Source organism: Crinia signifera, chromosome 7, assembly GCF_055691185.1.
Source record: "Crinia signifera chromosome 7, ASM5569118v1, whole genome shotgun sequence".
Lineage (NCBI taxonomy): Eukaryota > Metazoa > Chordata > Amphibia > Anura > Myobatrachidae > Crinia > Crinia signifera.
In genome coordinates, this window is record NC_139223.1 from 31108319 (window position 1) to 31131850 (window position 23532).

Consider the following 23532-nt stretch of genomic DNA (forward strand, 5'->3'; position numbering starts at 1 on the left):
CAGAAGGTACAAACAAATAAGAAATCAGTAATTAAAAGAACCCAGGCTCCAGGTGGAGCACTTATGGTGACCAGGACCCTGGAGTGGAAGAGAAGATCCAAGAGGCTGCTACAATGCACAAGAGCTGGCTGGAGGGTAAGTGATGTCCACAAACATGGCAGAATCACCAACATGGCTGGGCAGCATCCCTTAAAAGGTATTAGATGGCCAATCACCTGCCAATACACCCACCAGCACCTTGGCCCTGATTGAAGAAGGTGGTGAAGGGGGCAATATACATCATCCCTTGTCTACCTGGCAACCGCTGGGTGGATGATGACCATGCCAGTGTGGCAAATGGAGCTGCTGATGATGCAGCCTGTCAGTACGGCCAACGGTACCCCCTTGAGGAGGGGTCAAAGACCCCTACCACCAGGTTTATGAGGAAACCCGAAAAAACATCTGCTAGAGTCTGGGAGAATGTAAATCCTAATCCGAAACCTATGATGTCAAAGATCTTGTCTACCAAGAATTTATGAATGGCCCCTCTATCCCTTTATCCATCTTACGAGGGAACTTACTGGAGAAGAGTGCAGGTTTAAGGAGAGATGCATGGAACGTATTAGCGATTCTGAGAGATTTAGGCAGCAGTTGTCGAAAAGCTACCAGATTTACTCTCTTGATAATACAAAATTGACCAATGAACCTCAGGCCAAATCTAGCCAAAAGTTGACAAAGCTTGATGATCTGGGTAGACAGCCAAACCCAGTCACCACCCTTAAATGAGCAGGTATGCCTGGACTTATCAGAGAACACTTTCTCTTTAAAAGCCGCCTCTTTACGGGCACAATGTACCTTCTTCCAAATGGCCTTGAGATGAGAAATACCAGAAGAAATACCAGAAGAAGAAAGCTTCAGGTCCCAAAGAATTGGCAAAGTCTTAGAGGAACAATGATAGGCATTGTTGTACACAAACTAAGCCAACGGAAGAAAATCATACCAGTAATTTTGTAACTTAGAAACAAAGCACAGCATATACTATTTCAGGGACTAATTTAGTCGTTCCGTCTGACCATTCAACTGAGGATGGAAGGCTGAAGTTAGGCTGGATATAATTTTCAGAGATGAATAGAACAGTCTCCAAAACTGTGCCACAAATTGAGGACCTCGGTCCAATACAATATCCGTGGGTAACCCATGGAGTCTGAAAACATGCCGTAGAAACAAATTAACCAATTCTTTGGCTGACGCCAATTATTTTAAGGCTACAAAATCTACCAATTACTACCAAAATGGTTTGAAAAACACAAGACATTTCTAGTCCCACCAAGTCCATTGAAATGTGAGAGCAGGGTCTATTAGGAATGGCCAAAAGCATTCGTTTCCCAAATAGTCGAGAATGAGGTACCTTCTGCCTTCCAGAAACTTGGAAGGAAAGAACAAATTCCTTGGTATCATGGGAAATACCCATGAGATCTAACGTCTTATAAACTCCTGGATGGCCTGCAATTTTACAGTCATGCAATTCTGCCAAAACTCTACATCTAAGAGTTTCGAGAACAAAAAGACAACATGGAGGACATTGAACAGGAGCTTGGCTATGAGCATGGTGAATAAAGTCCTCTAAAGTCTTAGTGAGACCGGCTTGAATACAGGTGGCAGGGAGGATAGAAGCGGTAACTGCCAGACAGTTGTTTTGAGGTAGAAAACATCGGGAGAGTCAATCAGCCCTCATGTTCTTAGAACCAGGTCTGCATGTGATAAGAAAATTTAAACGAGTAAACAATAATGCTAAATAGGCCTAGCAGGCATTAAGACGTTTAGCTGCATCAATATATTTAAGGTTTTTATGATCGGTTATAACGAAGACTTGATGAATGGCACCATCAAGCCAATGCCTCCATTGCTCAAAAGCCCACTAAATGGCCAATAATTCTCAATTCTCTACATCTCGATTCTCTACATCATAATTCCCCTTTTGCTGAGGAAATATTTCTTGACATATAAGCACAAGGGTGTAGAACAGAGGAAACTGGGTCTTTTTGAGAAAGATCCGCCCCTGCTCCAATCTCAGACGCATCAACCTCTGCGATTAAGGGAAGGTCGGAATTAGGGTGTCTCAGGATGGGAGCTGAAACAAAGGCTCTTTTAAGAGATAAGAAGGCTTGTTCTGCCTGAGGAGGCAATTTGGATGGTTCAGGCCCCGTCCTAGTCAATGGTACAAGAGGAGCCACCAAAGTAGAAAAGGAATGAATAAAACATCTGCAGTAATTTGCAAAACCCAAAAACCTTTGAATAGCTTTAAGAGAGGTGGGTTGGACCCAATCTAAGACAGCTTAAAGTTTTTTAGGGTCCATTATTAACCCCTTAGATGAGATGATGTAACCTAAAAAGCATACTTGGGCCACTTAAAATTCTCACTTCTCAAGTTTAGAGAACAGATTGTTTTTCCATAGCTTCTGCAAAACTTGCTTAACTTGCGAGCGAGGGGGAAACGGCATGTGTGGCTGCTAAAACAGCGAGGCTCGCGGCTAAATGCAGCAAGCTCCCTGCATTAGCCATGAGCCTCACTATTTGGGGGAATCCTCACTGTCCAATGAGGATTTCCCCAGCGTGTTGAATAGTGTGAACGGTCTGTGTGTGTGTGTACATGTGGTAGGGAATACAGATTGTAAGCTCCACTGGGGCAGTGAATTATGTGAATGTTCAAATATTCTCTGTAAAGCAATGCAGGATTTGTGTGAGCTATATAAGAAACTGTTAATAAATAATGATAAATAAAATGTCTCAACTGAGGTCTCCAAAATTACCCTCTAGGAAGCACACAAGTGCGTGCTGCGAGGTAAATTCATTCAACTGGGGTCATTTATGAAAGAAACAAAAGCAGTTATGTATTGAGAGCCTTTTGAAGAAAATCCACTCCCTCGAAACCTCACACAAGACTTCCTTATTAGGAGCGACATACGTAGAACTGACAGACCACAATTTTAAAAATCCTTTCAGATCAGGCGCAACTTTCACTATGTAAATATTTTTATTATCAATGGGGCAACAAACCAGTCCACCTTCTGGCCCGAGCTCTACACACTCAATATGCTGCCTCCTTTTTACGCTCTATAAAAGATACACATGGCTCTACATGTTGCTCATCCCCTCAACATATTAAGGATTATTTTAAGTTTGTCGATTATCCAACACTTTCCCAAGCAGCTATAGAATCTTTAGAACAACCTTTCACTCGCCACGAGCTGGAGGAGGCTATCTCCTCAACTCCATCTGGTAAGAACGAAATGGGGTTTTTTTTGGTAGGTTCAGTCGCACAAGATTGTAGTATTAGAAATAAGTGATGATCTTATCATAGGCCCTCTGCAAATATTAGTGTCTATGTAACACTTGGAGGTGCAGGGGTGTGCTACCACAGACAATTTTTAGGCAGAATATATTAGAAGACAGGGTAGGGATTGTCAGAGGTGTGGTGCACCAAGAGAGAAAAAATTTTTTAACACATAAAATATACCTTTTAATGGTTTCTTTTAAAACTGCGAAATATACAGACTAACATGTAACATAAAACAGTGAGTACAGTGATTTATTAAAAACTGCACGTGCGGTATCAGCATGCAATGCCTCCTACTGTGGTGATCCACTCTCCTAATATCTTGTACACGTATATGTCCCTTATGGTATCTGGTGGCTTACATTAGCCTTATTACAGATATCCGCGGGTGAGTGTACTTATACCAGGATATCGAGTGATCTGTATAGATATCACTAGTGTCTCTTACTTTGATATATTAATGTCCCTGAGTCCGTGTTAGGGTTAGTGGTCAGATTATCACTGATGAATAGGGGATTTTTTATATATATGTGTATTAGGTGATATCCGATTGAACCAATCCCCAAATCTCCTGGTGTGTATGGTATTTTCAGTATATGCGGTGTTTAGTACACATTCATATTGGAGATCTGATGTTGGCTTTTAATGGGTATGATAAATCACTTTATTAAGGGGGATAATGTCCCTATTGGGTCCCCTTTATCCTTTTCCCACAATATATAGATTTTTGCACTATCTCAGTTCTCCAATGTTGGTTTTATACACATATTCACGGACAGTATTTAGCAGGGTATATGTCTGCTGGTGAACTAATCTGATTAATATCCTAATTATAGGTCAGTTATTGTAGTATTTAATTAGTGCTCTCCACGGGGTTTAGCAGCAAAAATAAGGACAAGGACAGTATTTGTCTTTCATAGGTTATTGTCCTGCTATTAATGGCCCTCGTGGGTGATGTTATAAATAAGCTGATACAGTATTTTGTTAGCGCTCTCCACGAGGTTTTGACGGCACAGATAAGGACAGAGACACTGTTTGTCTGCAATGGATAACCGTCCTGCCGTTAATTGCCCTCGTTGGGTGGCGTTACAACTGGTTAATGCTCTCCACAGGGTTTTGACGGCACAAATAAGGACGGAGACACTGTTTGTCTGCAATAGATAACCGTCCTGCCGTTAATTGCCCCCGTTGGGTGGCGTTACAACTGGTTAATACAGCATATAATATGATATGAGCCGCTGCATTTAGTTAAATCAGGGGTATGACCGTGAGTGTCAGTAACTTTTGTAGCCGGCGAAGTACAGCAGTGTGGAAACGGAGCGATCGGTTCTCGCATAACAGGGCTGGAGACCGGATCCTGTAACCCTCTCGGGTGCTCAACGGAGTCCCTAGAGCTGTTAGGTTCACTTTAGGCAGACATAATAAATTATTTAAACATTTAAATCATTAGAGTCCTTACAAGGACTAGCATTGCGGACACAGTGATTAATATTAATAGGAGTCCTTACAAGGACTATATCAGGACACAGTCTGAGGCATGCATGTGAGGCGACCGCACGGCTAAGGTGGCCGGCGTACGCTTCGCAGATCTTCCTCAGTTGCCCTGAGGAAGATCTGCGAAGCGTACGCCGGCCACCTTAGCCGTGCGGTCGCCTCACATGCATGCCTCAGACTGTGTCCTGATATAGTCCTTGTAAGGACTCCTATTAATATTAATCACTGTGTCCGCAATGCTAGTCCTTGTAAGGACTCTAATGATTTAAATGTTTAAATAATTTATTATGTCTGCCTAAAGTGAACCTAACAGCTCTAGGGACTCCGTTGAGCACCCGAGAGGGTTACAGGATCCGGTCTCCAGCCCTGTTATGCGAGAACCGATCGCTCCGTTTCCACACTGCTGTACTTCGCCGGCTACAAAAGTTACTGACACTCACGGTCATACCCCTGATTTAACTAAATGCAGCGGCTCATATCATATTATATGCTGTATTAACCAGTTGTAACGCCACCCAACGGGGGCAATTAACGGCAGGACGGTTATCTATTGCAGACAAACAGTGTCTCCGTCCTTATTTGTGCCGTCAAAACCCTGTGGAGAGCATTAACCAGTTGTAACGCCACCCAACGAGGGCAATTAACGGCAGGACGGTTATCCATTGCAGACAAACAGTGTCTCTGTCCTTATCTGTGCCGTCAAAACCTCGTGGAGAGCGCTAACAAAATACTGTATCAGCTTATTTATAACATCACCCACGAGGGCCATTAATAGCAGGACAATAACCTATGAAAGACAAATACTGTCCTTGTCCTTATTTTTGCTGCTAAACCCCGTGGAGAGCACTAATTAAATACTACAATAACTGACCTATAATTAGGATATTAATCAGATTAGTTCACCAGCAGACATATACCCTGCTAAATACTGTCCGTGAATATGTGTATAAAACCAACATTGGAGAACTGAGATAGTGCAAAAATCTATATATTGTGGGAAAAGGATAAAGGGGACCCAATAGGGACATTATCCCCCTTAATAAAGTGATTTATCATACCCATTAAAAGCCAACATCAGATCTCCAATATGAATGTGTACTAAACACCGCATATACTGAAAATACCATACACACCAGGAGATTTGGGGATTGGTTCAATCGGATATCACCTAATACACATATATATAAAAAATCCCCTATTCATCAGTGATAATCTGACCACTAACCCTAACACGGACTCAGGGACATTAATATATCAAAGTAAGAGACACTAGTGATATCTATACAGATCACTCGATATCCTGGTATAAGTACACTCACCCGCGGATATCTGTAATAAGGCTAATGTAAGCCACCAGATACCATAAGGGACATATACGTGTACAAGATATTAGGAGAGTGGATCACCACAGTAGGAGGCATTGCATGCTGATACCGCACGTGCAGTTTTTTAATAAATCACTGTACTCACTGTTTTATGTTACATGTTAGTCTGTATATTTCGCAGTTTTAAAAGAAACCATTAAAAGGTATATTTTATGTGTTAAAAATTTTTTTCTCTCTTGGTGCACCACACCTCTGACAATCCCTACCCTGTCTTCTAATATATTCCATCTGGTAAGAACCCAGGACCAGATGGCTTCACTATAGCCTAATATAATATGTAGAGAAGTTGACCCTCATGCTCCTCAATGCTTTTATCTCCATCTCTGCTGTTACACACTTCTCTAACCAATCTCTGGAGGCTCACATTTCAATGTACCCCAAGGTAAGGACCCCTCGGTCTGCTCCAGTTACGGACCCATATCTCTCCTAAATATCGATCTCAAACTGTTTGCAAAACTTATGGCAAACAGATTAAATATGATCCTCCCTTCTCTGATACACAATGACCAAGTGGGCTTTGTCCCTGGTTGTGAATCCAAATACAACACCACTAAGGTTTTGAGCCTTATCCACCTGGCCTCCAAAGGGAAGATATCTGCCATTTTGCTTTCTACAGATGCAGAGAAGGCATTTGATAGGGTCAGCTGGACATTTATTACGTCTGTCCTGGACCACAATGGATTGGGACCACTGGCATTTCACCAAATACTGGCAATGTACGAATCCCCTTCAGCTAGAGTCCGTGTTAATTGTTCTTTATCAAATTCATTCCCTATACACAATGGCACCAGGCTAGGGTGTCCCTTACCCCCATTAATATTTGTTCTTTGTATTGATAATACAGAAGTATATATAATTACGTTATAACCCTTAAATATAATGGCAAATGCTGAAATAATTGCACACCAAAACAAACTTGAATGACAAAAATGAGTGACAATGCTTTAATTGAAAGATAACTTGATTACATGTATTTGCAAATGCGGACTAACACAATAAACATAGAATTGATTGACTTAAACTTAAACAATAATTCTACATTAAATCAAAATTCAAACCTATCAAGGACAGTGATCAGCCATTAAACCGGTACTTGATTCCTATCTGGGCGCCCAGGTTTTCTACGTACGGCACCGTAATGAAATCGGATCGCATCGCATCGGATTCGGTACTCGATGATGTACGATGGTATACGATGCGATGCGATCCGATTCGATTTCCCATAGGAAACAATGTGAAATGGCTCAATTTAGCCAAATTATCATAGGAACAATAGTAAATGGGCCAAAAACACCCCTGAACATTGAAATGTCCTCGCGGGCTTCCCAGGTGTCCATGGCGACGCGGACACCTGGGAAGCCCGCAAAGGGACGCGTTTACCTTTGAAGGTATCCGCGTCCCCTCGCGGGGCTCGCTGCGCTCGCCGCGCTTCGGGCTCGGTGGCTCGCTGCGCTCGCCACACTATTCTATTCTCACTCCACGCCCTAGTGGATAGTAGGGCATGAAAAGGTCGGAGGACGCGTACCGCCGCCCCTTGCGGGCTCGCTGCGCTCGCCACGCTTCGGGTTCACGTTGATGGCGGGGTGGCGTCAACTACTTTTGGGGGGACATTCCACTGCTCTGTGGGTTTTTTTGGGGTTTCTGGCCCATTTACCATTCTTCCCTATGCTGATTTGGGTAAATTGATCCATTTAACATTGTTTCCTATGGGAAATCGAATCGGATCGCATCGCATCGTTCAATATCGTGTATGTGTATTTGTGGTATCCGATGCGATGCGATCCCATTTTTATATGGAGAATAGCATGGTGCGCAGTTAACTTAGCGGGCGCCCAGATAGGAAACAAGTACCATTAAACCTTATTCATAGTTACCTCCAGCCCCCATGCTTGCCTGTTCTTCCTCATCCAGCCCCTTACATCTCTATCTCTGATATTTAAACTTTACTCATGTTACTTAATTAATTAATCATAAGCATTGAGTCTTATTGGTAAGCTTTGCTTTCAATTATACTGTCATAATTCACCCCTCACCCAACTTCCTTGTTACTAGCTAAAGATTCAGTGGCCTTGGGGGTCTACGCATGCGTGGCCCTCTTAACAGGTGGTTTCTCATATTGTAGAGTTTAGCTGGCTGTCCTCACATTGCATTCTTAAACTTACAAAATCAAAACAATTCTCCATAAGAAATCACTTTTCCAGCAGAGCCATTTTGTAATGTTTTTTATGCAAGTCATAGTTGACAAAATGGTTGCTGCTTTGTTGCTTAGCACAATGGGTAGGCCTCATACACCATGGCTAGTACCTTATGTAACAAGCTAATGCCATCTGCAGCATTAATAACAGTATTTAAGAAAACAGAGAATAAAAGCATAGAACTATTGATGCCTTAATTTCTGTTTTAACAGTATAGAGGCTCTAGCCAGGGCTATCAGGGCCAATCCCCATATCCTTGGCCTTACAGTTGAAGATGAGAAATATAAATTGGCTATGTTCGCAGATTATTTGCCTGCAATTATCTCACACCACACCACCTCACTCCCACACTTTGGCCTTTATTCAAATCTGATCGCAGTACAAATTTGTTTGGAAAATGGGCAAAACCATGTGCACTGCAGGTGGGGCAGACGTAACATGTGCAAAGAGAGTTAGATTTGTGTGAGTTATTTTGTTTCTGTGCAGGGTAAATACTGGCTGCATTATTTTTACACTGCAATTTAGATTTCAGTTTCATCACACCCCACCCAAATTTAACAGGTTACATCTGCCTCACCTGCAGTGCACATGATTTTGCCCATATACCAAACCAATTTGTAATGCAATCCGATCGGAATAAGGGCCTTTATGCAGGAAATGGAAACATTTGTCACTCTGTCAAATTTTAAAATCAACCTCTTAAAATAAAGTGCACTTAACATTTTGACCCCTTCCTCCATAATTATTGGTCTACATCAGGCATGTCCAACGTTGGCCCTCCAGATGTTGTGAAACTACACATCCCAGCATGCTTTGCCACAGTTTTGCTTTTAGAGAATGCTAAAACTATTGCAAAGCATGCTGGGATGTGTAGTTTCAAAACATCTGGAGGGCCAACGTTGGACATGCCTGGTCTACATCATGCTTTCCCCTTTTCCTGGCAAACTTAACACATTAGTTATTTAGGTGGTAAACTCCAGAGACCTATCCCACTTGGTTTCCTTGAATTTTTATCTGCTGCTCCAATCATTACATAGAGATTACAATAATTGGCACCTTAAATAACTCATGGTTCGGTAGAATTGGAGTTGTCGAGATGAACACACTTCCTAAATTGCTTTATCCTCTCCAGACTTTGACGATTCATATTCCTGACTCCTGGTTTTGTTTAGTTCAATCCATAATCCAAAAATGTATTTGACTCCACAAATGACCCATACTTAGGTGCGCCATACTTTGTAGCTCTTTTTACAATGGAGTTCTACAACTTCCAAACATTAACCCCTTCCCGACATATGACGTACATTTACGTCATGGCCGGGAGGTACTTCCCGACACATGGCATAAATGTACGTCATGACTTTAAACTGTCACTGCGTCTCGAGACGCAGTGACAGAGGGACGATGTCTGCTGTCCCTGACAGCAGACATGTCCCTGCATGCCCAGGGCGATCGCTGTGATTGGCTGTTCAGTGTGAACAGCCATTCACAGCGTTTTCCTGTGTTACCAGCGAATCAGACGCTCGGTAACACAGGTGTCAATCACCGCCGGGCGTCAGGGGGCATGGGGGGGTCATCGGTGACGATGACACCTCACCCCACCCTCACCCCACCTGCCCCCAAGGCTGTGATTGGTCCGTGGGACCCACGGACCAATCACAGCCAAGGCGCGACATTTAAACTGACGGTGACTGCGCTGCAGACGCCATTCCGGTCTGGAATAGCGTGCAGAACGGTCACCGTGCCTGTCTGCCGTGAATACCGACCTGATCCTTGCTAATACTTACCTGATCCTTGCAAATACCTTACCTGATCACCTGCTCACTGCTTGTAGCGTGCTGGACGCTTCCTGGATCTGACTTCCTGAGACTTCCTGCTGCTGCTGCAGTGTGATAGAGAGATAGAGAGATAGAGAGAGAGATAGAGAGAGATAGAGAGATAGTGACAGAGAGAGCTATATTTTGTGTCTGCTACCCCCCCTTTTTGGGGGTGCAGGGGTTTAAATAACTGTCAGTGCTGCTGCTGCAGTGTCCTAGAGTGATAGATAGTGAGAGATAGTGATAGATAGTGAGAGGTAGAGAGATAGAGAGATTTGTGTCTGCTACCCCCCCTTTTTGGGGGTGCAGGGGTTTAATTTTATATATATAACTGTCAGTGCTGCTGCTGCAGTGTCATAGAGTGATAGATAGTGATAGATAGTGATAGATAGAGAGATAGAGAGAGATAGTGACAGAGAGTGATAGAGAGTGTATATTTTGTGTCTGCTACCCCCCCTTTTTGGGGGTGCAGTTTTTTTTATACATATAACTGTCAGTGCTGCTGCTGCAGTGTCCTAGAGTGATAGATAGTGAGAGATAGTGAAAGATAGAGAGATAGTGACAGAGAGTGATAGAGAGTGTATATTTTGTGTCTGCTACCCCCCCTTTTGTGCTGATCAGTATATCTGTGCTGATCAGCAACTTTTTGGGGGCGCAGGTTTTTTTTTTTTATATATACCTGTCAGTTGCTGCCAGTTGCACTGTCAGTTGCACCAAAGGTTGTGCACCTGCTGTCCCTCACTGGTAATCAGTGTCGCATCACTGATCACCTTTTTTTTTTTTTGTGAGTGCTGTGGGGTCTTTTTTTAATTTTTTTTTTACACACACTGTGATTTTGTGGGTGTCCTGTGGCCACTGTGCGCCGATCAGTGACGTACATCACTGATCAGCTTTTTCGGCACAGGGTTGATCTATTTTTTTTTTTTTTTTGATCAAATTCCTGTTGCCTTTGAGCGCTGTTCAGTGACGGACGTTACTGACCAACATCTGTGCTCAATTTTTGGCGCAGGACCTTTTTTTTTTTTTTTTAACCCCTTCAATTTTTTTATTTTTAACCCCTTCTTTTTTTTTTTTTTTTATTGGTATAAAGTATTTTTTTTTTTTCTGCACTACATACACACTACACACTACATACCCCCCGGGTTGAAATAAAGTTTGTACCCCCCCCTACACTATACACGTGTTGAAACATTTCACTACCAGTAACACAAAAATAAAAATGGCATCCCAAATGTCCTCCCAAATGTCCTCCCAAATGTCCTCCCAAATGTCATCCCAGTCATCCAGGAGAATGTATTCAGTGGAGGAGGCATATGCCATGCTTGCTTCTGACTCTGACACAGCCAGTGAGGCAAGCGGGGAATTTGAAGGATTCATCTTAAGCTCCTCTTCCTCCTCTGGTGATGAGGGACCCCCTCAAAGACGCCCCCGTAGATCAGCTGAGATTCCCCCCCCAATAATTGATCTAGTATGGACCCCACCACCAGACAATTTTGAGCCCCAGGTTCCTGAGTTTTTGGCCATGCCAGGAATCCAATTTGATTCCACAGGTCTCAGAGAAATTGACTTTTTCAAATTATTTTTCTCTGATGATTTTATAAATTTAATGGTGGACCAAACTAATTTATATGCCCAGCAGTTTATTGCTCAAAACCCCACGTCATCATTTGCTAGGTGGACCCCTGTAGATGCAGTAGAGATGATGACGTTTTGGGGTCTGGTGTTTCATATGGGCATAGTAAAAAAGCCAGAAATTAGGCAATATTGGAGTACAGATGTTCTGTACAGCACCCCATTGTACCGTATGGCCATGCTCCGGGCTCGATTTGAGACAATCCTTAAATTTTTGCATTACACCGATAATGCACAGTGCCCACCCAGAGATGATCCCACCTTTGACCGGCTATTCAAAGTCAGGCCGGTCATTGATCATTTCAGTGCCAAATTTGAAGAGGTGTACATCCCTGAAAAATTTATTTGTATCGACGAGTCCCTTATACATTTTAAAGGAAGGGTTAAATTCCGCCAGTACCTTCCCAGTAAGAGGGCAAGGTATGGCATAAAAATGTATAAACTGTGTGAAAGCACCTCAGGGTACACTCACAGGTTTAGGGTATATGAAGGGAAGGATTCAAGAATTGAACCGCCAGAATGCCCCCCCTCCCTCGTAGGTGTTAGTGGGAAAATTGTCTGGGATTTAGTGCACCCCTTCCTGGATAAAGGTTATCACCTCTATGTGGATAACTTTTACACCAGCATCCCCCTGTTTAAGGCCCTTGGTTCAAGAGGTACAGCAGCTTGCGGTACTGTGCGCAAGAACCAAAGAGGCCTCCCAAAAACGCACATTGCCCAAGTAATGAGAAGGGGTGAAAGCAGGGGAATATGCACCGAAAATATGTTGTTGGTCAAATATAAGGACAAGAGGGATGTCCTTATACTGACAACAATTCACGGAGACAGTACCACCTCCGTCCCTGTACGAGGTACCAGTACCCACACCTCCAAACCTAATTGTATCCTGGATTACAATAGGTACATGGGCGGAGTGGATCTTTCAGATCAGGTACTGAAGCCGTACAGTGCCCTGCGGAAAACAAAAATCTGGTACAAGAAGGTGGCCGTGTATATCATCCAGATGGCACTGTATAACGCTTACGTGCTATTCCGTTCTACCGGCCAGAGGGGGACATTTATGCACTTTCAAGAGGAAGTCATAAAGGGCCTAATATTTGGGAACCAGCAGGCAGAGGGCCCCAGTACTTCTAGTACTGGTCCCCGTATTGTACCAGGGCAGCATTTTCCTGATGAAATCCCCTCCACTGGAAAAAAGGGCAGGACACAAAAAAGGTGCAAAGTTTGCTATAAAAAGGGAATAAGAAAGCAAACTATTTTCCAGTGTGACACTTGCCCCGACAAACCCGGCCTATGTATAAAGGAGTGTTTTAAAATATACCACACATCTATGGAATATTAGGTTCATAATTTCACCGTGCTTCGGTGGTCTTGCTAATGCCACATAGCACCCACCATTCATTCCACCAGAATCTGAGCCGCAAAATCCAAAAATCACTCCTTCCCTTCTGAGTCCTGCCATGCACCCAACTGGTATTTTTTGGTCACATGTGAGGCATTGCCGTACTTGGGAGAAATTGGGGCACAGATTTTGGGGTGCTTTTTCTCCTTCATACCTTCTGAAAATGAAAAATTTTGAGCCAGAACTGCATTTTTGTGTAAAAAAATGTAATTTTTCATGTTCACTGCCCACTTGTATCAAAATTGGTGAAACCCCTGGGGGTTTGAAATGTACACTATACCCCTAGATGAATTCCCTGAGGGGTGTACTTTGCAAAATGGGGTGACTTGTGGGGGGGTTCCACTGTATTGGTGCAACATAGCACCCACCATTCATTCCACCAAAATCTGTGCTGCAAAATCCAAAAATCACTCCTTCCCTTCTGAGTCCTGCCATGCACCCAACTGGTACTTTTTGGTCACATGTGAGGCATTGCCGTACTTGGGAGAAATTGGGGCACAGATTTTGGGGTGCTTTTTCTCCTTCATTCCTTGTGAAAATGAAAAATTTTGAGCCAGAACTGCATTTTGTGTAAAAAAATGTAATTTTTCATGTTCACTGCCCACTTGTATCAAAATTGGTGAAACCCCTGGGGGTTTGAAATGTACACTATACCCCTAGATGAATTCCCTGAGGGGTGTAGTTTGCAAAATGGGGTCACTTGTGGGGGGGTTCCACTGTATTGGTGCTTTGGGGGTCTTGCTAATGCGACATAGCACCCACCATCATTCCACCAGAATTTGTGCTGCAAAATCCAAATATCACTCCTTCCCTTCTGAGTCCTGCCACTTTTTGGTCACACATGAGGCATTGCCGTACTCGGGAGAAATTGGGGCACAGATTTTGGGGTGCTTTGTCTCCTTCATACCTTCTGAAAATGAAAAATTTTGAGCCAGAACTGCATTTTTGTGTAAAAAAATTTAATTTTTCATTTTCACTGCCCACTTGTATCAAAATTGGTGAAACCCCTGGGGGTTTGAAATGTACACTATACCCCTAGATGAATTCCCTGAGGGGTGTACTTTGCAAAATGGGGTGACTTGTGGGGGGGTTCCACTGTATTGGTGCAACATAGCACCCACCATTCATTCCACCAAAATCTGTGCTGCAAAATCCAAAAATCACTCCTTCCCTTCTGAGTCCTGCCATGCACCCAACTGGTACTTTTTGGTCACATGTGAGGCATTGCCGTACTCGGGAGAAATTGGGGCACAGATTTTGGGGTGCTTTTTCTCCTTCATACCTTCTGAAAATTAAAAATTTTGAGCCAGAACTGCATTTTTGTGTCAAAAAATGTAATTTTTCATGTTCACTGCCCACTTGTATCAAAATTGGTGAAACCCCTGGGGGTTTGAAATGTACACTATACCCCTAGATGAATTCCCTGAGGGGTGTAGTTTGCAAAATGGGGTCACTTGTGGGGGGGTTCCACTGTCTTGGTGCTTGGGGGGTCTTGCTAATGCGACATAGCACCCACCAAAATTCCACCAGAATCTGAGCTGTAAAATCCAAAAATCACTCCTTCCCTTCTGAGTCCTGCCATGCACCCAACTGGTATTTTTTGGTCACATGTGAGGCATTGCCGTACTCAGGAGAAATTGGGGCACAGATTTTGGGGTGCTTTTTCTCCTTCATTCCTTGTGAAAATGAAAAATTTTGAGCCAGAACTGCATTTTTGTGTAAAAAAATGTAATTTTTCATGTTCACTGCCCACTTGTATCAAAATTGGTGAAACCCCTGGGGGTTTGAAATGTACACTATACCCCTAGATGAATTCCCTGAGGGGTGTAGTTTGCAAAATGGGGTCACTTGTGGGGGGGTTCCACTGTATTGGTGCTTGGGGGGTCTTGCTAATGCGACATAGCACCCACCAAAATTCCACCAGAATCTGAGCTGCAAAATCCAAAAATCACTCCTTCCCTTCTGAGTCCTGCCATGCACCCAACTGGTATTTTTTGGTCACATGTGAGGCATTGCCGTACTCGGGAGAAATTGGGGCACAGATTTTGGGGTGCTTTTTCTCCTTCATACCTTCTGAAAATGAAAAATTTTGAGCCAGAACTGCATTTTTGTGTAAAAAAATGTAATTTTTCATGTTCACTGCCCACTTGTATCAAAATTGGTGAAACCCCTGGGGGTTTGAAATGTACACTATACCCCTAGATGAATTCCCTGAGGGGTGTAGTTTGCAAAATGGGGTCACTTGTGGGGGGGTTCCACTGTATTGGTGCTTGGGGGGTCTTGCTAATGCGACATAGCACCCACCAAAATTCCACCAGAATCTGAGCTGCAAAATCCAAAAATCACTCCTTCCCTTCTGAGTCCTGCCATGCACCCAACTGGTATTTTTTGGTCACATGTGAGGCATTGCCGTACTCGGGAGAAATTGGGGCACAGATTTTGGGGTGCTTTTTCTCCTTCATACCTTCTGAAAATGAAAAATTTTGAGCCAGAACTGCATTTTTGTGTAAAAAAATGTAATTTTTCATGTTCACTGCCCACTTGTATCAAAATTGGTGAAACCCCTGGGGGTTTGAAATGTACACTATACCCCTAGATGAATTCCCTGAGGGGTGTAGTTTGCAAAATGGGGTCACTTGTGGGGGGGTTCCACTGTATTGGTGCTTGGGGGGTCTTGCTAATGCGACATAGCACCCACCAAAATTCCACCAGAATCTGAGCTGCAAAATCCAAAAATCACTCCTTCCCTTCTGAGTCCTGCCATGCACCCAACTGGTATTTTTTGGTCACATGTGAGGCATTGCCGTACTCGGGATAAATTGGGGCACAGATTTTGGGGTGCTTTTTCTCCTTCATTCCTTGTGAAAATGAAAAATTTTGAGCCAGAACTGCATTTTTGTGTAAAAAAATGTAATTTTTCATGTTCACTGCCCACTTGTATCAAAATTGGTGAAACCCCTGGGGGTTTGAAATGTACACTATACCCCTAGATGAATTCCCTGAGGGGTGTAGTTTGCAAAATGGGGTCACTTGTGGGGGTGTTCCACTGTATTGGTGCTTGGGGGGTCTTGCTAATGCGACATAGCACCCACCAAAATTCCACCAGAATCTGAGCTGCAAAATCCAAAAATCACTCCTTCCCTTCTGAGTCCTGCCATGCACCCAACTGGAATTTTTTGGTCACATGTGAGGCATTGCCGTACTCGGGAGAAATTGGGGCACAGATTTTGGGGTGCTTTTTCTCCTTCATTCCTTCTGAAAATGAAAAATTTTGAGCCAGAACTGCATTTTTGTGTAAAAAAATGTAATTTTTCATTTTCACTGCCCACTTGTATCAAAATTGGTGAAACCCCTGGGGGTTTGAAATGTACACTATACCCCTAGATGAATTCCCTGAGGGGTGTAGTTTGCAAAATGGGGTGACTTGTGGGGGGGTTCCACTGTCTTGGTGCAACATAGCACCCACCATTCATTCCATTAAAATCTGTGCTGCAAAATCCAAAAATCACTCCTTCCCTTCTGAGTCCTGCCATGCACCCAACTGGTACTTTTTGGTCACATGTGAGGCATTGCCGTACTCGGGAGAAATTGGGGCACAGATTTTGGGGTGCTTTTTCTCCTTCATACCTTCTGAAAATTAAAAATTTTGAGCCAGAACTGCATTTTTGTGTAAAAAAAATGTAATTTTTCATTTTCACTGCCCAGTTGTACCACAATTGGTGAAACCCCTGGGGGTTTGAAATGTACACTATACCCCTAGATGAATTCCCTGAAGGGTGTAGTTTGCAAAATGGGGTCACTTGTGGGGGGGTACCTAACTTTTAGCATCTTATGGTGCCTAGAAACCTACATGGTGCCTAAAAAATAATCTCATAAAAAGGAGGCTCCAAAATCAAGTAGGTGCTCCTTCTATTATGAAGCCTGTGGTTTGGTCACCGTGCACACTAGGGCCACATATAGGATATTTATGAAAACCAAAGAATTGGGGGAATCAATTTTTAGTCACATTTCTCTAGTAAAATGTACTGTGTTCCTTAGAAAAATGTATTAAATTTGCAAATCTGCAAAAAAAATGAAATTTTGAAATTTCACCTACACTTTGTTTTAATTCCTGTGAAACACCTAAAGGGTTAACAAACTTCCAAAATGCTGTTTTGAATACTGTGAGGGGTGCAGTTTTTGAAATGGCATCATTTATGGGGGTGTCTCACATACAAGTCCCTCAAAGTCACATCAGAACTGAACTGGTCCCTAAAAAAATCAGTGTTTGAAATTTTCTTGAAAATTTGAGAATTTGCTATTCATATTTGAAGCCTCCTAGTGTCCAAAATAATGAAAAGGAAGTTGAAATAATGATGGAAACATAAAGTAGACATATGGTCTATGTTAGTTATTAACTATTTTGAGTGGTATGATTATTTGTCTCACAAGCAGAAAATTTAACATTTTGCAAATCGCTAAATTTTCCATTTTTTCACGACATTTTGGTATTTTTCACAAAAAAACACAGACTGTATCGACCCAAATTTACCACTAATTTGAAGTACAATGTGTCACGAAAAAACAATCTCAAAATCACTGGGATAAGTAAAAGCAAAAAAAAGTTATCCCCACTTAAGTGAGACATGTCAGATTTGAAAAAAATGGCTCTGTCAGGAACGCAAAAACTAGCTCTGTCAGGAAGGGGTTAATACTTACTACAATGCAATCCTGTAAATATGATTTCGGATTGGACTAGATACCATGAGGTATCTAGGACTAGATACCATGAGGTATCTTGGAAAAAACCCAACTAAGCTAATCATGGGAATGTAGAATTTAAACTACGAGGAGGGATTGAGCACTTTGGGACTATTTACACTACAGAAGAGACATTTAAGGGGGGACATGCTCAACATGTACAAATATATCAAGGGCCAGTATAAGGAACTGTCAAGCAACCTTTTTATTGCAAAAAAGGAATCTAGGACACGGGGCCACAAATTTAGATTAGAAGAAAGAAGATTTCGTTCACTCAAAAGAAAAAATTTCTTTACGGTCAGAGCAGTCAAACTGTGGAACTCTCTTTCTGGAGAAGTGGTGTCGACAGATACAATAAATACGTTTAAAATAAGGTTGGACAAACATTTATTGGTTAAAAAACATCCAAGAGTACACAAAATGAATCATATTCTGTCTTTAACAAGGGATAAGCTATTAAAACCTAGGTTGAACTCGATGGACGCAAGTCTTTATTCAGCCTTATCTACTATGTAACTATGTAACTATGAGGTAAAAAAATGGGTGGCTCTGGAGAGATTATATTTGCAGCAATTACCTGAAAATTTTCCCTGGATCCCTAGAATTGTGAGGACCCTGACTCCCCATCCAACAATATCCCCCACACTATCTGTATGGAAGGTCCTACAGAAGGTCATCTACCCTCCAAATTAGGCTGCTAACATCCTTTCTGGCAAATTCTGACTTGCCTCTTGGGTTGACACTGTCCCATTTCTCTCACTGGGCAATTGCCGGACACTTCAGGGTGGGTCAGCTGGTGGCTCCCTCCTCGATAAGACAATTCTCTGACTTACAGGGGACATGGAACATCTCACAAATAGATTTCTGGAAGTTTCTCCAAGTGAGACATTTCCTAAACCCAATATAAAATTCAAACCCGTTTGTACAGGCACCCTACTGTGCTCAATGCAATGTACCCCTGTGTCTCATCGCAATGCTGGTGGTGCTCCACAGCGAATTGATCCCTCCTCCACATTTGGTGGGACTGCCCTATTCTTAGCTTTCTGGTTATTTAATTACTCCTCTACTCCCTTGTCCCAATTTAAGTATTCACTGTTGCTGCATCTAAGCAATGCGGTATGTGCTGTGATTCCTGTATTGTGGAGATCTTCTACACCCCCCTCACCTGGTTTTCTAAATTAGATTATTTTATGTCCATGGAAGATCTACTCCTTTCGTCAATAGGGAAATCATCTGAATTTGTAGCCACTGGCTTGAATATAAAGCTTCACCAGCATATAAAGACTATATGTCCACGTTGTACACAGCTATGTAATACTATTATGCTTTGTTATCTCTTATGCTGTCTATTGAATTCCCATGGTTGATCAAATAACTCTTCTCTCTTTTTCTTCTCTCCTTATTCTTCCTTTACTTTTTCTTCCCTATTCTATTTTGAAAAACCCTCAATATAATCTTGGAGTTTCGAGACATATCCCCATCTCAACAATTCTAGTTAAATGTACTTCACTTATTTATTCATTGTAATTACGCTGTACATATTATAAGCTGTCACCATGCGTCAAAATCTGTTGTTTCTGTATTTGGTCTTTACATTACCTTTTTTTTGATGAATGCTGTTTACCAATTTCTGCCTAATAAAAACATATTATACAAAAGTAAAACAGTGCCAGACTTATAAAACAGACTAAGCCGATACCCGCCTGCTTTGTTGGTTATTTAACACAAACAGCAAACAAATTTGACAGTGGAAAGGTGGCTGCCATTTACACACTGCTATCAACTCCTAATTTGCCCTGTTCTACTACAGGCACAAACTGAGGAGGGTTGCACAGGATGGGCAGTACTCGAGACACATTCCAATTAACCCTTCCTGGGCCAGCCACACAGTGTGCAACCAAGGGAAAAAAAATGCAAGTTTTATACACAGACACAGTAGCTGTTTTTACCAGAGATTCTTTCACTGTATAAATGTACTCTTTGTGCTCTGCTATCAGTGTACAGCTGTGAGTTTATGGCAACATGCTACCAGTTCCCTAAACTCTGCTACCCAAGTGCATTGCCGAGTTTGTGACTATAATCCATGTATTACTTTTACTCTACTATACCATCCTAAATGAATGAAAGTCTGCTATCGGAGTCCTCGTAACTCTGCTATGAGGACATGTTGTGACTGGGTGGGAATGTTGTGGTGGGGCTCCCAGTAGGAATACATTTTTTGTTTTAAGTTGAGTGCCGGGCAGGTGGTTGATGTCATTCTCAACTTGTTTAAAATCATATGTTTAGCTGGTACGATATATTCTCCATCAATGAGGATCAGTATGAAGGTGGTTCTTCAGGAGGTCTATACCTACACATATCTTTATGCCACTGAAATCAGGGATATGACCAGGCAAGACCATGCTAGGACCATAAGGAACCCTATTATGTTTGCATCTCAGAAGGCATAGTTTCCTGCCCAATGGGAAATTCTGTTTTGTATGAAGTGAACCAGCCATCAACTAGGACAGTTACTAGAAAAGGGTTTGATCTATGCCCATGGATACAGGGAAGGGGCTAAGTATGGGCTAATAAGACTTTACCAATGGTGCCACTAATCTCTGAAGAGCTCTCCTGATTTCATGGTTACGGAGACTATATATGAGAGGATTGACCATGGGGATCACTGTTGTATAGATCACAGTCAAGATCTGTTCAAGGAAATTGGGTTTGTCTGATGGTGGTATCATATAGACAAATATAGCATTAACATAGTACATGGCCATGATGATGAGGTGGGATGAGCAGGTGGAGAAAGCTTTATTTCTTCCTTCCTTTGATTTAATATGCAATATAACACTGACAATTTCTTTGTATGACATTATATTGATGAAAACTGGGCAAACACCAAATAAAAGTATGTCTACATACATGGAGACATAGAACATGTTTGTGCCAGAACAGGCGATATTAATCAGAGCTTTAGCATCACAGAAGAACTGATGGATGGTGACAGAATGACAGAAGGACATTTTAAGAATTGAAACTAAACACAACATTGAGTTTAAACATGCGCATAGCCAGATCATAGCCACCAGCAGGATACAGACCTTCTTCCTCAGTATCTGGTGGTAGTGTAAGGGATGGCAGATGGCGATGTACCGGTCATACCCCATCACAAATAGTAGAAAATCCTCGGAGCTGGCAGCTATAAAGTAGAAGTACATCTGAGTGAAGCATTCTGGGACGGACACTGTGTTATTCCCGGATAGTAATATGTCCAGCAGTTTGGGGACAGTTACTGTTGTGTAGCACATGTCTACAAAGGACAAGTTACAGATAAACAGATACATGGGGGTGTGTAAACGTGAATCCAAACATATTAATGTGATTATAATTATATTCACCAGGACTCCAAACAGATATATTAGGAGAAAAATACACAAAATAAGGGGTCCATCACCGGCTTTCATGGAAAATGGCACAATATGGAATACTATATTATAAGTGAGGTTCTCCATGGGATTCTGCAAGACAATAATAATACCAATATAATACCAATACCAATATAATAATAATATTAATATTAATACCAATATAATAATAATAATAACAAAAATAATAATATCTACCATATATACTCAAGTATAAGCCGACTTTTTCAGCAATTTTTTTTAGTCCCACTCCCTACTCACAACCTAACTACTAGGTGAGGGCAGGGGCGGATTGGCCCACCGGGAAGACCAAACCTGGGCGCTAGACCCCCCTGGCTGGGCCACGGACTGCGATCTCGGCGGCCGCAGCATTTTGCCCACATCAATAACGGGTACATGTGTGCGGCCGGGCCGTGTTGCCAGTAGTTAAAATGGCCGCGGGAGGGCTGCTCCCGCGGTACTTTTGATGTGGCAGTGCACTACTAAGCACTGGATGTAAGCTGCAGGGCTGGGAGAAGAGCGGCTCCCCTTTGCACACAAACATATTTAAAGATATTGTGCCCGACAGTGCTGCGCTGCTTTTCCTTTCCAGTGTCTCCCAGAATGCTGCAAACTGCGCATGGCATTCTGGGAGAACACTCGGAGAGGACGGAGGAGCACTGTGCAGCTGCTGAGAATGCTGCTGCAGTGCTTCCTCCCAGACTGAGCCTGTGGCTGCCCCCGCAGGAGAGAGAAGAGACCTGCCTGGCTGCTACTGTGTATGTGTGCCTTGTCACATGGATTGTATGCTGCCTGTCAGCTGAAGAGCTGAGCCTGCCGTCTATATGCAGAATCACTGAGACCATGGTGGGAGGCCAGGTATTAGTGTGTACTTGTAGGAGGGGTTTGGTTTATGTGGGTTGTGGGCTGTCAGTGTGTGATGAGATATACATGTGAGATGTTTGATGTGGGGGCTGTAAAGTTGTAGTAGTCATTAGTGTCAGTGGGAGGGGAGGAGGATTCATGAGGTGTCTGAGGGAGTTCTCAGAGGAATATGTGTATTTATGTTACATGTGTTAGTGTGAGGGTGTTTGGGGGGTTTTCAGTTGGGGGAGACTTGGGTTCATATTTAAGTGTTTTAATATTTTTAAGTTAAGCTGTATTCTTGTCAGATTCATACACTCCTGATGATGGGGCCACGGCAGTGGCGTAACTTCCATGAGGCAGACCCCACGGCAGCTTGGAAGAGCGAGCGCCAGCGGGGTCTAGGGTTACCACCCATCCGGGATTACTCCGGACAGTCCGGTATTTTAGACCGGCGTCCGGAGTCCGGACAGGTGGCTGCCCCGGACTATACAATGTCCGGGAATGATCTCCCTGCCCGGCCGTCACTGCTTATGTACTGATGCCCCCCAGGTCAAAACATACCGGAGACATAATCGGATGAACTTCTTGTAGCCGGGGGAGGGTGCGGTGACGTCAGGCCATCCCCGTTTCAATTTGCGGCTGAGTGATGATTGACACATCCACTCCGCCGGGGCGCTAGCTGGGAGGAGGAGGGAGGTGGGACGGACACACTTTTAGACAGTGTGTGTCACTACAAGTGTCCTCCGGCTCCTCCTTCTGTGGGCGGCGCTGGTGTGTGACTGGCGTGCGACCTCCTGAGTCCTAAGTCTGACACACACGTGAGTCAGTGGCGGTGCCTGGCGCGAAGGAGGGACCGGACGGCGTGGGTGGCGGTGAGTGCGGGCGCCGGGCGGCAGTTTGGTGAGCAGAGCAGTAACAGTTGTAAGTTATATTGAGTTGAAATTGTCAGTCACGTTGTGTGAACTTGTCCCCAGGCCAGTCCACTCAGCGGCCGGGCAGGCCAAGCCCACCAGGCAGAGAGGCGAGAGCCAGCCAGCAGCACACAGCCGCCCCAGCCCACACATGACACACCTGCAGTGTGCCAGCCCAGAGCAGTCGGCAGTGTGGCTGCTGCCTTTTGTAATGGTCCCCCCTCGCTCGGCTCCTGCAGCACTGTCACACACTGAGTAGTGTCACCTCACCTCACAGTCACCACACTCAGTCCATGCAGTCCCCTTCTGGGCAGCGTGATGCTGCAGGGGGATGATGTGATGCTGCGGGGGGGGGGAGATGTGGTGGTGCTGCTGCAGGGG

General features: G+C 43.3%; 1 protein-coding gene across 1 annotated transcript; it reads right to left on the bottom strand.

The window, feature by feature from the left end:
- Positions 1 to 501: 501 nt before the first annotated feature.
- On the bottom strand, positions 502 to 22810 carry LOC146021153 (olfactory receptor 1-like). The gene is made up of 5 exons (XM_083154953.1): positions 22802 to 22810; positions 20564 to 21487; positions 19581 to 19615; positions 1388 to 1523; positions 502 to 954 (listed from the first exon to the last, which is right to left on the bottom strand). The coding sequence occupies exons 1-5, from the start codon at positions 22808 to 22810 to the stop codon at positions 502 to 504; spliced, it is 1557 nt and encodes a 518-aa protein (XP_083011079.1).
- Between the last annotated feature and the right edge of the window lie 722 nt (positions 22811 to 23532).